Consider the following 12,981-nt stretch of genomic DNA (forward strand, 5'->3'; position numbering starts at 1 on the left):
TATCTGCTATAGGATTGGGACTAAATTCTCAGCTATATCATTGAATCTTCTGTGGTTTGTGCTGGTTTTGAATATTTTCTAAAATTAGGTGGTTTAGCCTGCAGGGCTCTTCATGGCTAGCATAATGGCCTACAGTCCCATGGGTATGAGCCTTTGTGCAGAGGAAGCTGTTGTGCATCTGTGGATGATAGGGAGGCCCAGGAGCAGTCCCAGGGCCGTTGGACCTGAATAAATGGCAGTGCCCCATCACGGGGTGCAGGGGTGATGGAGGTGTCAGCTTTCAGACAGGACTGTTTCCAGTGTGAACAGTTAAGTGGAAAAGAGATGCTCCCGAGAATGTGGAGTTGGTGTCAGAGCAGGGCAGGCCAACTGGGCAGGCCCCTAGGAAAGGCCACCAGTTGCTGCCAGCGGGAACTTTTCCTGGGCTGCACAGTGCGCAGCTGGGGCGTCCTCATGCCTACTCACCTTCCTCTGGTGGCAGGGGTCTGCTATCGCCTAGCCAGTGCCGTGGGAGGAGGGGCAGAGGGTGCTCCTGGCCCCCCTCCCGGCCTCACCCCACGCGTCTTTGCAGCACCCGTGGCAGCCATGTACTACAGCTACTACATGTTGCCCGACGGAACCTACTGCCTGGCACCACCCCCTCCAGGGATCGACGTGGCCACTTACTATAGCACCCTTCCTGCTGGGGTGACCGTGTCCAGCTCTCCCAGTGTGACGACAGCTGCCCCGCCGCCTCCTGGGACCACACCACCACCTCCCCCAACCACAACCGAAGCGAGCAGCGGCACCTCCTCCTCCACCACCACAAGGTACATGCACCTCCCACCCTGTTCTCAGTTTGGGCCCTGGTCTGGATTGAGCCTCTGGATTTGAATAGTCATTACTCAGATCCCAAAGTTGCAAAGTTGAAGATGCCGTGACATAAAAGTTCTTAAAAAGCTGAGTGTGGTGCTGCTTGCCTGTCATCTCAGTGATTTAGAAGCTGAGGTGAGAGGATCCAAGTTCCAGGCTAGCCCTGTCTCAGAGTTTAAGAAGGTGCCTCGTGGTGAAGGCTGACCACAGGCACTCGTGGCTTATGCAGCATCCCACCCACCCCTTACCCAGAGTCTGTCCTGCGCCTGGCGCTGTAACCCTAACCCTCTGGGAGCGGCAACTGTTTGCAGACTGTGCAGGTTCAAGAGGTTGGTGATGCGGCCCTGGGGCACACCCTGAGGCCCTCGCAAGCCATGGTACTGTGGCTTTCTAGGGAGGCCCCCCAGTAAGGGTGTGTGGGCTCCAGGCAGCACCTGCAGAGTGGCCTGTCCTCTTGAGGAGGTCGAGTGGGAGGTGAAAGGTCGAGTCGTGCTAGCAACAAAAAGGCAGCATGTGATGTACTCTTGGTTGTTGCTAGAGTTAGCTCCTTGTCGAAGGGAAGCCTTAATTAAGAAGAAAATGAAACCTATTTCTATCGCTCTGTGTCTGGCTCCCCAGTGAGGCTCCTTGTTGCTATAGGCCATGGTACCTTGGTCGCGGTGTGAGAGCACTGGCTTTGTTGGTTGGAGAACACAGCATCTTCAGAGCAAGGGCCCCCGGCGTGTATTCTCTGTAACACCTGTATTTATTGCGCCCCTTGCGAGACCCAGACCAAGAGGACCTTCAGCCACCAGTGCTGGCCCAGTGCAGCCGCTGGGGAGTGTGTGACTTACCGGGCCTTTCTCCACAGTGCACTTGCTCCCGTGGCCGCCATCATCCCCCCACCCCCCGACATTCAGCCTGTGATTGACAAGCTGGCGGAGTACGTCGCTAGGAATGGCCTTAAATTTGAGACCAGCGTTCGTGCCAAGAATGACCAGAGGTAAGAGGTACAATTTTAAGCATCGGGCTGCAGCTCATTGACGGAACTCTGGCCTAGCATGCCCAAGACCTGGCTTCCATCCTCGGCATCAGAAAAGAAAGGAATTCTAAGCAAATTCAGTGCATGGGATTTGGGGTTTTCACTTAGGTCTTTTAAAAATCCAGCCATGTAGTTTCCCGTTTTCTTGGCTCAGTGTCTTTGGATAGACTTTTTTTCTTGGCTTGTCAAATTACTGAGAGTTACTTACAGTGAGTGAAATGTCTATGCCAACTGAGGTGAAAGGCTGGATTCCCTCTGCTGGAGGCCTGCCCTGGGATCTAGACAGGAGCCTTTCCATAAAATCCAGTCTCGTCCCTTGGCCCCCAGTGGTGGAACCTGAGCGATGCCCCCGCATGGCAGTGCCTATGCTGTGGGCTCCTTCGCGTGCGGCATGGGTGGGATGCCCATGGGAGTTGGTTGCATCCAGCAGCAGGAGGCCACAGCTCACACAGGTTCTCAGAGAGGCTGCTGCGGTGTGTTGAGTGGCCTGTGTTTGTTCTCTTCACAGATTCGAGTTCCTGCAGCCATGGCACCAGTACAATGCCTACTATGAGTTTAAGAAGCAGTTCTTCCTCCAGAAAGAAGGCAGTGAAGGCACACAGGTGCGTGTCCCGAGTGGCAAGGGCGTGAAGCCCGCGTGGGGCTGCAGAAGTCGCTGCCTATGTGCTCGCTGTCCAGTGTGGCAGCCCGTGCTGGTCAGCTGTGTGTCTCCTGTGCGGCCACCATTCAGCTCTCCGTGGGCCTGTGTCCAACACGTGCCAGACAAAAGCCCCTGCTTCCTCGGCCTGTGGCCTTGGGTGGTGCTACTCCTGTCTGCTCAGGTGGAAGTGTGCACGGGCATTTGAGCTGCGTGGCTTGCGCGTGAGCCTGTGAAACGGAACCGCCTGCCCAGAGCGAGCACAGGGCCCACGCGGCCCACCCTCCTCACAGAGCCCCCTGCTGTCGTTCTCACTGCCTTGCTGTCCTCCCGCCTTCTGCAGATTCCTCTCAGCCTTTATCTCAGGTTGCTCACAAGAAAGAACGCTGGCTTCCCAGCAGGCCCTGGGGAAAGTGGGGTTCTGACAGGACAGGTGCCACCACCCAGTCCACGAGACAGAGCAGCACCCTGCCACGTGCACTGGGGGAGCTCCTTACACTCCTCTTCAGCCTACTGTGTCAGAAAGTATCAAGTACAAATTTGAAATCTAAAAATGTGACTGTGTGATGTCCCTCACGTTCTGACAGATGTCATGTGATTTCCGTGTAATGGTGTGTGGTGATGTCACTCTCCCCAGGCTGTGGCAGCCCCAGAAGAGGCCCCTGCAGAATCCGCTCCTGAAAAGCCAGGCGAGACTGGGGAGGTTGGCGTGCCCGAGGACACAGGCGAGGCAGGGGGTCGAAGCTCAGGCGGGAAGAAGGAAGCTTCGTCCAGTAAGAGCGCTGCGGACGGGAAGCTGGTAAAAGGTGTGCTGCTGCGGCTGCTCGCAGGCCCCGCTGAGCTGCAGGAGAGCCTCTTGGCCTGGAGTGCAGGCCAGGGTGGGGCTTGCTGGGTTGTGTTCTCCTGGCTGGGCGTTTGGAGTCCTGTGAACCATGAGTTAGTCCTGGGGATTCATTTGCTTAACAGCCTGTTTGGAGCAATTCAGAGGAAGTATTTATGAATTATTAAATAATGTGTCATCCCCCTCAGACTTCTGAAATTATATTTGCTTGCAAACCATTGCACCGAGAAACCCCTTTTCTTTCCTGGTCAAAGCAGCCCTCTGAGTACCTTTGCTAGGCAGCATGATGCGCTGTTGCTTTTAGTCACCTTGCTCTCTCCCTGGAGCCTTTGGTCCAGCAGGACACATATGCGTGTGAGTGGCTGGTGCTGTGGAGACCAGGAGAGAGCCGGAGCAGGCTGCCTAGAGCCCCACGTAGCAGAAGTGGGGAGGCAGCTGTTCCCCTGATGAGTATCAAGAGGATCCGTTCACAGTGGTGCTGCTGTGATATGTGCTAGCCACTTGCTGTCCCAATGAAGAGTGTCTGAGCGACTCCAGCATCCAGGGACAAAGACAGGGTCTGGAGTAGGATAGCCAGCTTGTTGCTTTGCCCTCCCATGAGGCCCCGGGCCTGCTGGGGGATGGCCTCATCCTTCAGTGGCTTCCCAAGGAGATGCAGGCAGTGGCATCCTTGGAGGCTGGAGCACAGCTGTGCAGAGGCAGGTGCAGTGACAGCAGCTCCTAGTGGGGAGGAGGGTGGGCAGTGCAGTGGGGAGCAGGTGGTGGTCATTCAGAGTAACCCAGTTGTTCCAAGGAAGCTCACGCATGTTTAGTCCCTCGCCCGTCATGGCCACCTTCAACCCTCCTTGGAATAACCAAACATGTAGACTGCTGGGTAGTGGCGGCCACTGCTCCAGAAACCAGGGTGGAATGCTGTTCCCGGATCGGAAGCCACCTTCCTGGGGTGTGGTTTGTAGGGAAGGAAAGGACACGCTGGGACTTGAGCAGTGGTTTTGGGGAAGCCGTTGTCAATGAAGAGGGGTAGGCGGGAGGCTTGGACAAGTTGAGGATACCCGAGACCTGGCCTGCCCACCCCAGTGCAGCTCCCCACACTTGCCGCCCACCTGCAGGCTTCCTTTCTACCCCCAGCTCAGTCCTGGACAACACAGGCCCCCCTGTGAGGCTGGGGACGGAAAGCTGCAGCTTGCTAAGGCACTGGTGGGTCTCTGAAACGGACCCCCACCCCCGTGACAGGAGAGATGTCAACGTCTCTGCTTTGTACTCCACGGAGGTGAAAATATCAAGCTAGTGCACCTGATGATCTCACGTCTGTAAGATGGCTTGGAAATAAACTGCCACGTTTTACTGTGAAGAAGGCATCAAGGACCAAGCTGGGTGAGAAGACACCTTTAGGTTTTCTGAGAAATCTCAAAGGAAAGAGACAGAAAAGGCATCCAGGTAGAAGAGCAGGTGGGCTGTTCTCCAAGGGGGGACAGATCAGCGCGTCACATTTGGTACCGTTGCATGCGGGCAGTTGAAGCAGATCTGAAGAGCCCATAAAGCGGTCCGAGTGCTAGAGCAGAATGACGGGGGCGCTGAGCACTTGGCGTCATAGGACCACGAAAGTAAGGACAAGAAGAACATTGCTCTGTTCACAGCCTGCTCTGTCTGTGCTGGCAAACCAAAAATAAAAACAAAGCAAGCACCGAACTCAAGGGCCTTGGAAGCAGGCTGGGGCTCAGAAGGGGGAGTGCTGCGCCTACAGGGCCCTGGGTGGTCCCAGCACCAGGACAGAGGAAGCGCCGGCACGGCAGTGGGTGCAAGTTAGAGAGCAGTGAGAAAAGCCTGTGGGAGACACCAGCAGCACGTAGTCACTGCTCTCAGTAGAGGGAGGAGCAGATGCACCCGGACGAGAGGAAGACTTCGGTGTCCTTGAGGACATAGCATAGTGTATGCGACCTAAGATTTGAGTAAATTTGAAGTCACTGAGAACCATTTTCATTAAAAGCATAAATTGCTAAAATCATGTCAAGAAATGAAGGAAACTGACATAGATGTGTCTGCCTAAAAGTTGAACTAGTGGTGGGTGAGCTGCCCCTAGAAGTAGGCAGCAGGCCAGGACAAGTTAAAGGCCCGTATGATTCCCCTCAGGAAGCAGATGCCTGCATCAGGAGAGCTGCTCCTGAGCACCCAGGAAGACAGGTACCACTGGCGCTCGGGCTCAATAGTTACTCTCCACAGCCACCGCAAGCATAGGTGCTGCCGTGGTGCAGTGGGCCTGTCCCAGGAGCCCAGGGTGGTGCCGCATCTGCCCCCTGCTATGGGTGTCCTGTCGATAGGGCAGGCTTCCCGGTCGTATCTCATGATACTGAGAGCATGCTCTGGAAACATGGTTCAGCAGTAATCCAGCTGGGAAAGCAGGCTGTAGCCCCACAAAGAAGTCAAATCAGATCACGGTGCCTCCAACAGTAGTGGTTCCATTTCAGTCCAGCAGTTAGGGGTAGGAGGTAAAACTGAGGAGAGGAAAGTAGAGGTAATGCTTTGGTGATCTTGGGGTGGGAAAGGGTTTCTGAGATTGAAGCCATGAACCACAAGGAGGGTCAGTGGGTCTCATGGGGGCTGGGCCTGAGGAGAGTCAAGACCATGTCAAAATGGTGGTGGTTGGGCACTGGGCTGGGTTCAGCGGTAGAGCGCTTGCCTTGCACGTGGGAGGCACTGGGTTCGATCCTCAGCACCACATAAGATAGATAAACAAAGTAAAGGTATTATGTCCTACTATAACTAAAAATATATATATTAAAAAAATTTTAAATGGTAGTCATTGTTAATTAAAGGATCAATGTCTACCGTGGAAAGAGCTCTTACAAATCAATAAGGAAAGTATCAGTGCAGTAGAAAAATGGACAAAGGACATTTTTAAGAAAAGATAGTTCAGAAAAGAAGAAAGCGAGGTAGCTAATAGATTTTTTATATTCTCTTTAAAAAGACACTGGCTTTGGCCTCTCAGAGTGGTTGTTACAAAGTATTCCCAAGGCGTGGTGGTGAGCCTGAACACTCTGGGGGCTGAGGCAGAGGACTGTTTGGGACCAGCCTGGGCAGCAAAATTTAAAAAATAAAATCTCAAAAGCAGTTGAGATCGTTAAGTTAGCTGATGCATCCACACCACGAAGCTCTAGCCTGTTGAGGTGGGAGCTCACGCGTGTGTGCAGGGACATTGCTGGGGCACTGGAGCCTGCCAGGTGTGCAGGTGTGTGGGCAGGGATGGCACCTGGTGCATGTTCTATTGTTTGCCACACCTACCTGAGCTGCAGTTGGACTTGCCTCTGTTCACTCTGCTCTCCCCACGCCCCAGAGAACCCTGCCTGCCTCTGGGCCGCAGTTTGGCGTGACAGCTGATGCCTGGAGCAGAAGCCCTGTGGAACAGGAAGTGGAGGCTCCCTGGGCCCCGCTCTGCCTGCTGCCTTGGCCTGCCGCGTGGCTTGCTCCACTTCAGCTGGGGCAGCAGTGCCTGCCTGGGAAGCACTGTGGCAGGCCTACTTGCACAGGTCCTGACACTGTGGAGGAGCGGGTTTGGTGTGTGACGGGGTGCCCCGCTATTCCTTGGGGCTATCAGGAGTGATCCCATCTGCTATGATCTGTAGAGTCCTAGGCAGAAGCAGCCTCCCTGTAGCTGAGTGAGCCCAGGGCTGATTCTCTCATGTGGGAACTGGGAGCCCTGTCCTCCCCCAGGGTGTCAGCCTTGGTGAGAGAGGCAAGGATGGAGGCTGCCGGGTGGAAGGAAGTCTCTTACCCCACTGTGCCTGGCTGTGGCCCTGCCTGCGAACCGTGCTGAAAGGCAGCTCCAGGGCTTTCATCCTAATGGTCTCTTTACTGATTGCTTCCTCTTCTAGCTTGAGGGAAGAGGTGGCCGGGCCTGCCGCAATTGTCTTAAAATCCTTTTGTGTGTATCCTAGTCTGCTTGAGTGATTTCATTAATTAAGGCTTAATGTGCATGCTTTTTTTTCCCCTCCCCCTTTAAAATGCCCCTGAATTCTTTGTTCCTTAGAAAGGTTGCGTTCCCACAGGCAATAAAGGGTGTGCTTTGTTAACTTTGTTTTAAGTGCATTGGAGAGAGGGGCAGAGAGGGGTGAGACCTTACATTGTGCCCCAGGCCACATCTTAGATTCCACTCCAGAGCACTTTCCCGGCAGATGATGCACACATCTCTCTTTTTAAAAGAGGAGGGCTGTTTTAAACATAGCCACACCACAGTAAGATGGTAGCATTGCCTATCCCCACAGAGCCTGGGTTCAGTGCCCTTTGGTGCCCCAGTTGCCAGGTGTCAGGAATGGAGACAGACACCACATGGTATAGGAGGCAGCCTCCCTCCTGTGGCTTTTCCAGTGTGGCATGGGAAACCCATCCCTCAGCATTGGGCCAGGATGACTGCTGACAGTGGCTGTGTGTCACAGAGCTGGGCAGCACAGCTCAGTGTTCATTGTCCTCGCACCACACATGAGTGTGGGCCACGTGAGGCTCACGGAAGCCCCTTGCTGTGGCTTACCTGTGTCCCTCATAGGCAGTAGCTCACCATGTTTAGAAACCAGGCTTTGACTGCAGCTTGAGCTATTGGTGAGCTGTTTGTAAACCACTCTGGCCTTGTCTCAAGGAGGCGGAGCTCAGTGCTCCCCCGGCGGGTGGAGACTGGGACCACGCTCTCTTGTTGAGCTTGTGTTTCTCTTGTTTTCCCATATTCTAGGGAAAGGGCATCACCTGGACTCTTGTTTTGCCTGGCTTGAACTTCCTTGTAGGTGCAGAGCCTGGGCTGACGTGGTACCCAGCAAAACGGTGGCTGAGTAAATGGATGAGTTCTGTGACTGTTGCTCTGTGAGAACAGTGTCTTACAGCTGGGATTTTTGAAAGATGATCCTTGCCTAGTGGAGTCGCATCCTATGCCTGCTTGTGCAGATTGTTACATGCTGAGCCAGGAAAAAAATTTTAAAGAAAAATGATTTGATCATTTAAAATGGCAAGTGACCCTGAACTGGTGCTCAGTAGGAGCGTCCCTGCTGTGGCCCTAGCTGACCTCTGTTCAGCGTAGGCCCCATCAGTCCTGACTTACCTGTGAGTCCAGTGTGAGCTGCCCCTATTGAACATGGCTTGGGAGCGCAGAGGTGTCAAACAGCACCCTTGGGCCTTGAGACGGCCCTTGCGCCCACAGAGCCCTGCATACGATGTGGCTCCACTGCAGATGCTACCTCCCACCCACCGACGCCTAAGTAAGTGTTAGGGCCGGGACGGTTCAGCTCTGCGCGCTCGCTCCCTAAAAATGTGTCCACTTCTCACCTTCTCTCAATAGCTTCATTTGCTCCAATAAGCTTTGCAATCAAGGCCAAAGAAAATGATCTACTTCCCTTGGAAAAAAACCGAGTTAAGCTAGATGATGACAGTGACGATGATGATGAAGAAAGCAAAGAAGGCCAAGAAAGTGCTAGTAGTGCTGCCAACGCTAGCCCGGCCACAGCCCCGCCTTGTGTAGTTGTCGAGGAAAAGAAGCCCCCGCTTACCCAGGAGGAGCTAGAAGCAAAGCAAGGTTTGTCGATAGCTTTAAAGTTCTCAAAAGAAAGAAAAGACATAAGTATAAGATTTGTCTGCTAAGCCAGAAATTCCAAGGCTGCCACCTGGACCCCCAGCCACGGGGTTGTCGTAGCACATCTGAGTGTTTGAACACCCTCTGGAGCAGGCGCTCTGCTTCTCCGTAGCTTTGGATACAGTGCCCTTGGCGCTGTGCTCAGAGCAGTCTGGTGCACCAAGTAGATGGCGCTAATGGAGGCCCACTTTGCATTGACAGCAGCCCCGGGGTGATGTGCTTGGCCTGGACTCCCAGCCCCAATTAACACACCAAGCTGGGAGCTGCCTTTTGTGAGGCTGTCTCAGCAGAACCATCGCCCTTGAAGATGATGCACTTCGGAGCCGATTTCTCAGCTCCAGCTCATCTTCATGGGTTACAGCGTGGGCCCTGCATACCTGACACGTGACCAGCAGCATTTAGGGGATCTCCTATAAATCTTCCTGCCCCTACTCCCAAATAAATGAAGTTCTGCATAAAAGTAGTTAAATAGCGTCTATATTTGTGGTCTCTGTCTGTTCTGACTGGCTCTCTTGAGTTGCCTTTTCTGTGTACACGAACAGGTCAGGCCACCCCCAACAGGTAGCTCTTTGGCCACAGCAGGCCTCCTGTCAGGAGCTGGCACCATACTGCAGCTGCCAACCCCAGCAGCTGTGCTTGGTCTGTACATCCAAACCTGTACCTCCTGCACATGAGCTCAACAGGTGTTGGGTCACATGGAGCAAGGCTTTTCAGAGAGTGTCCCGTCTGCAAGGGTTGTTATGGTTGCACTAAGCCAGAGCCATCTTGGAGCTCCTGCTGGTTTGGAACCCACCAGCCTGCCAACTTTGAAAGCAGAGTGCCCATCCTCAAAACAAGCCACTGTGATTTGCCCGCCCTGTCTGCCGATTCTGAAATCGGTGTCATGATCATAGCTGCATTGTGTGGGAGTTAAGACAGTAAGATACGATACTGCTTGTTCTAGACTCTTTTTTTCTCTGTCATTCCTTTAGCAAAGCAGAAGCTGGAGGACCGCCTTGCTGCTGCTGCCCGGGAGAAACTGGCCCAGGCATCCAAGGAATCGAAGGAGAAGCAGCTTCAGGCAGAACGTAAAAGGAAAGCAGCCTTATTTTTGCAAACTTTAAAAAATCCTCTGCCAGAAGCAGAAGTTGGAAAGATTGAGGAGAGTCCTTTCAGTGTAGAGGTATGTTGAAGAAAGTCCGTGTTGGTGTTCTTGGGGAGTTTGGTAGGTGAAATCATATGATCACGGGCTCTCCCAACTCTGCAGTGTCCAACCAGAGGGAGGTGCTGGCAGCCCAGCTCTTGCCTCCTGTGAGGCTGGGCCTCAGCCATGAGCCTGCTGACAGCCCTGAGTGCACGTGTGCCGTCCACCCCAGGTGCTGTCTGATATTCTGCTCTTGGCCACCTTGAGGACTGGCCAACAGGAGGGCTTTGTGGGGGCTGCACAGGGTCTGTGGTGGGAGGTGGTCAGACTCGTAACTGAAGCAGAGTCTTAGCCACATCAGGCACATTGCGAGCTTGTGCTGGGGCAGGGAGTCCACACCAGGGCGTGCTCTGGGCTGAGGCCCAGAGGTGGATGTGCTCCCAGTCCAGGTTCCATAGCCAGCACCTCAGGGGGAAAGTTATGTGAGCATGGACAGCTGCTTTTCAAGCAGTGTGGCCAGGGACTCAGCCCCAGCGAGGATGTGACATGGTGCTTAGGAGCCTCCCCTGCAGAAGGAGCTTGGAGCAGCACTGGGACCAGGGACCTCCATACCCTGACGACTTAGGCAGTGTGGCCATAGCATTCAGCGAGAGATCTGCTCTTTTCCCAGATGCATTGATTTAGAATCATTTAAATTGTGATTTTTCGGTCAGTCGCTTGGTGATTGGGGAGCCTTCTCGTGGTGTGAGGGGTCGAGTCAGGGCAAATGCTTTACCACCGAGCCATACCCAGCTCCAAGTCTTGTCTTTCAGATGCTTTATAGCAGTCCCATCTGAGTCTTGTTTGGTATTTACATCGTATTTCAAGGGTGTCTGAGAATAGGACAGAGGTGCAGCTCAGTGGCAGAGCCCCTGGGTTCGGTCCTCAGCACCATTTTGGCATGAGCTCCTTGAGGGGTGTTGTCCCCTGCCTTCCTCAGAGTTCTCCATAGACTGGCCTGTACCCGCGGGTCCCTGGCTCTGGTGAGGGAACAGTAGGCACCACCTGAAGGCTGTCAGGCAGTGACTGACGCTAAGGTACTTCTGGTGCTCTCCGAGGAGAAGCAGGAGGTGCGGCACTTGTCCTGGTGAGTTGAAGAGCTGGTGCAGGCAATAGGAGGGAGAAGCCCAAGAGAACCGGGAGCTGCTCTGATGGCAGGGCTGCGGGGGGCTGGTTTAAAATGGGGCCTGTGTTCCCGTCGATGTACTAGAGGGAAGGGTTCCCGAGGGACATTTGCAGGCAGAGACTCGGGCCAGTTGTGTTGTACTCGAGCCCCAGAATGCTCCAGGGCATGGTGTCCTAGTGGGAACACAGTCACAGCTGCCAGAAGTGTCCCTTCCCCGCAGCGTGTCCTCTACGGGGCCTTTTGTCTTCCTGTGTTCATCTTGGTTTGGGCTGTGCTTCGTGGAAGTGATTTGAGTGTCCAGATCTTTGGGTGGCTCTTCCTGGATAGGCGTCCTTCAGCTCACAGCCATTGAGCCTTTTCAGCATAGATGCAGTGGTAGCTGCAGATGGTGATGGCCGTCTCAGTAGCCCTGAAGCAGAGGTACTTGTAATTAAATTGACAGTTGTCATGAGCAAGAGTCAAGCTCAAAGATACTTTTAGCCTGGGTCTGGGGATGGAGCTCAGTTAGTAGAGCGCTTGCCTCGAATGCCCAAGGCCCTGGGTTCAAGCCCTAGCACCACAAAGGAAAAAAAAATTTGTGTGTGTGTATTTAGCCCAAGCCGAGCATTGTGGCACACACCTATAATCCAAGTGACTCAGGAGGCCAAGGCAGGAGCATCACAACTTCAAGTCCAGCCTGGGCAACTTAGCCAGACCTCGTCTCAAAAAAATATAAAGAGTTGGTTGCGTAGCTCCATGGCCAAGCACTCCCACTTCCATCCCCAGAACCACAAAAGGGGGAACCAGGAATGTGGCTGGTGTGAGCACTTGCTGGCTCCATCCCCACAGTTGCAGATAGAAAATGTATGTGTTTAGAGCCCAGGGGACTTGAGACAGGACCAGATGTGGCCACTGGTACCACTAGATGAGGCAGTGTGAGGCACTGCCAGATGGCCATAGCTGTGGCCAGCTGAGCAGGCACTGAGTGCAAGAGGACCCTGCCAGGAGGGGAGGACACGCTCCGAAGGCCGAGCACACGGCCTGGCTGCAGTGCTCCTGCCTTGTCTTCAGGCTCCCTGGAGCAGCCCTGGTGCTGCTCACGTGTTTTAAGGACAAGCACTCCCCTGTGTTTAGTGTGCTGTAGGCTGGGTTGGTCTGGGCTCTGTAGTTGAGCACGCCCTGGGTTCAGTCCCTGGTACCAAAAAAAAAATTTAAAAGAAAAAAAGTGCCCTTATTGAATATCATTTGGGATGCTGTCTTGCAGTGTGCATGTTGGCCTAGACTGGTGTCAACAGGACACTGGTACCCACAAGCCTGTGCGTGGACTGTCTTTGTTCTTGGTGTGTGTCTGTCTTCTTAAAACAAAGACAGGGGTCGTGGATGCCCACCCTTCTGGATTACTACTAGTCAGTACTAGTCGTAAATATTTTAGGGCTTTTTGGATTCTAGTAATTCTTTTTATGCTGTTAGTCCGGTCGAATAGAACTTGGAAAGGAAATGGTGATAGAAGTCAACCTGTTTGCGAGCCTGTGGGCTTCAGGGTCTGAGGCTGTGGGCATGTGGACCAGCGGCCGTGCTGTCCCGTGTACACAGCCAGCAGTGGGGTGGTGGTGAGCCTGGGCCTCTGGCCAGCTGCCCAGGGGTGAAGTACTTGGGCAAAGCTGGAAGGGGTGGCAGTGGCCAGCAGTTTGTGGGGCACCCAGCATGCTGAGCACACATGGCAGCCAAGAGCAGCCTGGCCACGCCTGCCCATGG

The 12,981-nt window shown here is 54.0% G+C and overlaps 1 protein-coding gene across 4 annotated transcripts in view; it reads left to right on the forward strand.

Annotated features, from left to right (window-relative positions):
• SFSWAP (splicing factor SWAP) overlaps positions 1-12,981 on the forward strand; it is a 65,141-nt gene that overhangs the window by 34,020 nt on the left and 18,140 nt on the right. For 2 of the 4 annotated variants that reach the window (XM_081286650.1, XM_081286653.1), the window contains 6 exons: positions 572-809; positions 1,703-1,834; positions 2,382-2,475; positions 3,148-3,316; positions 8,669-8,902; positions 9,931-10,121. In XM_081286650.1, coding sequence (XP_081142776.1) covers positions 572-809; positions 1,703-1,834; positions 2,382-2,475; positions 3,148-3,316; positions 8,669-8,902; positions 9,931-10,121 — 1,058 coding nt within the window. The remainder of the gene's footprint in view (positions 1-571; positions 810-1,702; positions 1,835-2,381; positions 2,476-3,147; positions 3,317-8,668; positions 8,903-9,930; positions 10,122-12,981) is intronic. The other 2 variants (XM_081286651.1, XM_081286652.1) reach the window with 2 other exon arrangements.

This window comes from Spermophilus citellus (assembly GCF_964194105.1).
Source record: "Spermophilus citellus genome assembly, chromosome: 3".
In the NCBI taxonomy this organism is placed as follows: Eukaryota; Metazoa; Chordata; class Mammalia; order Rodentia; family Sciuridae; genus Spermophilus; species Spermophilus citellus.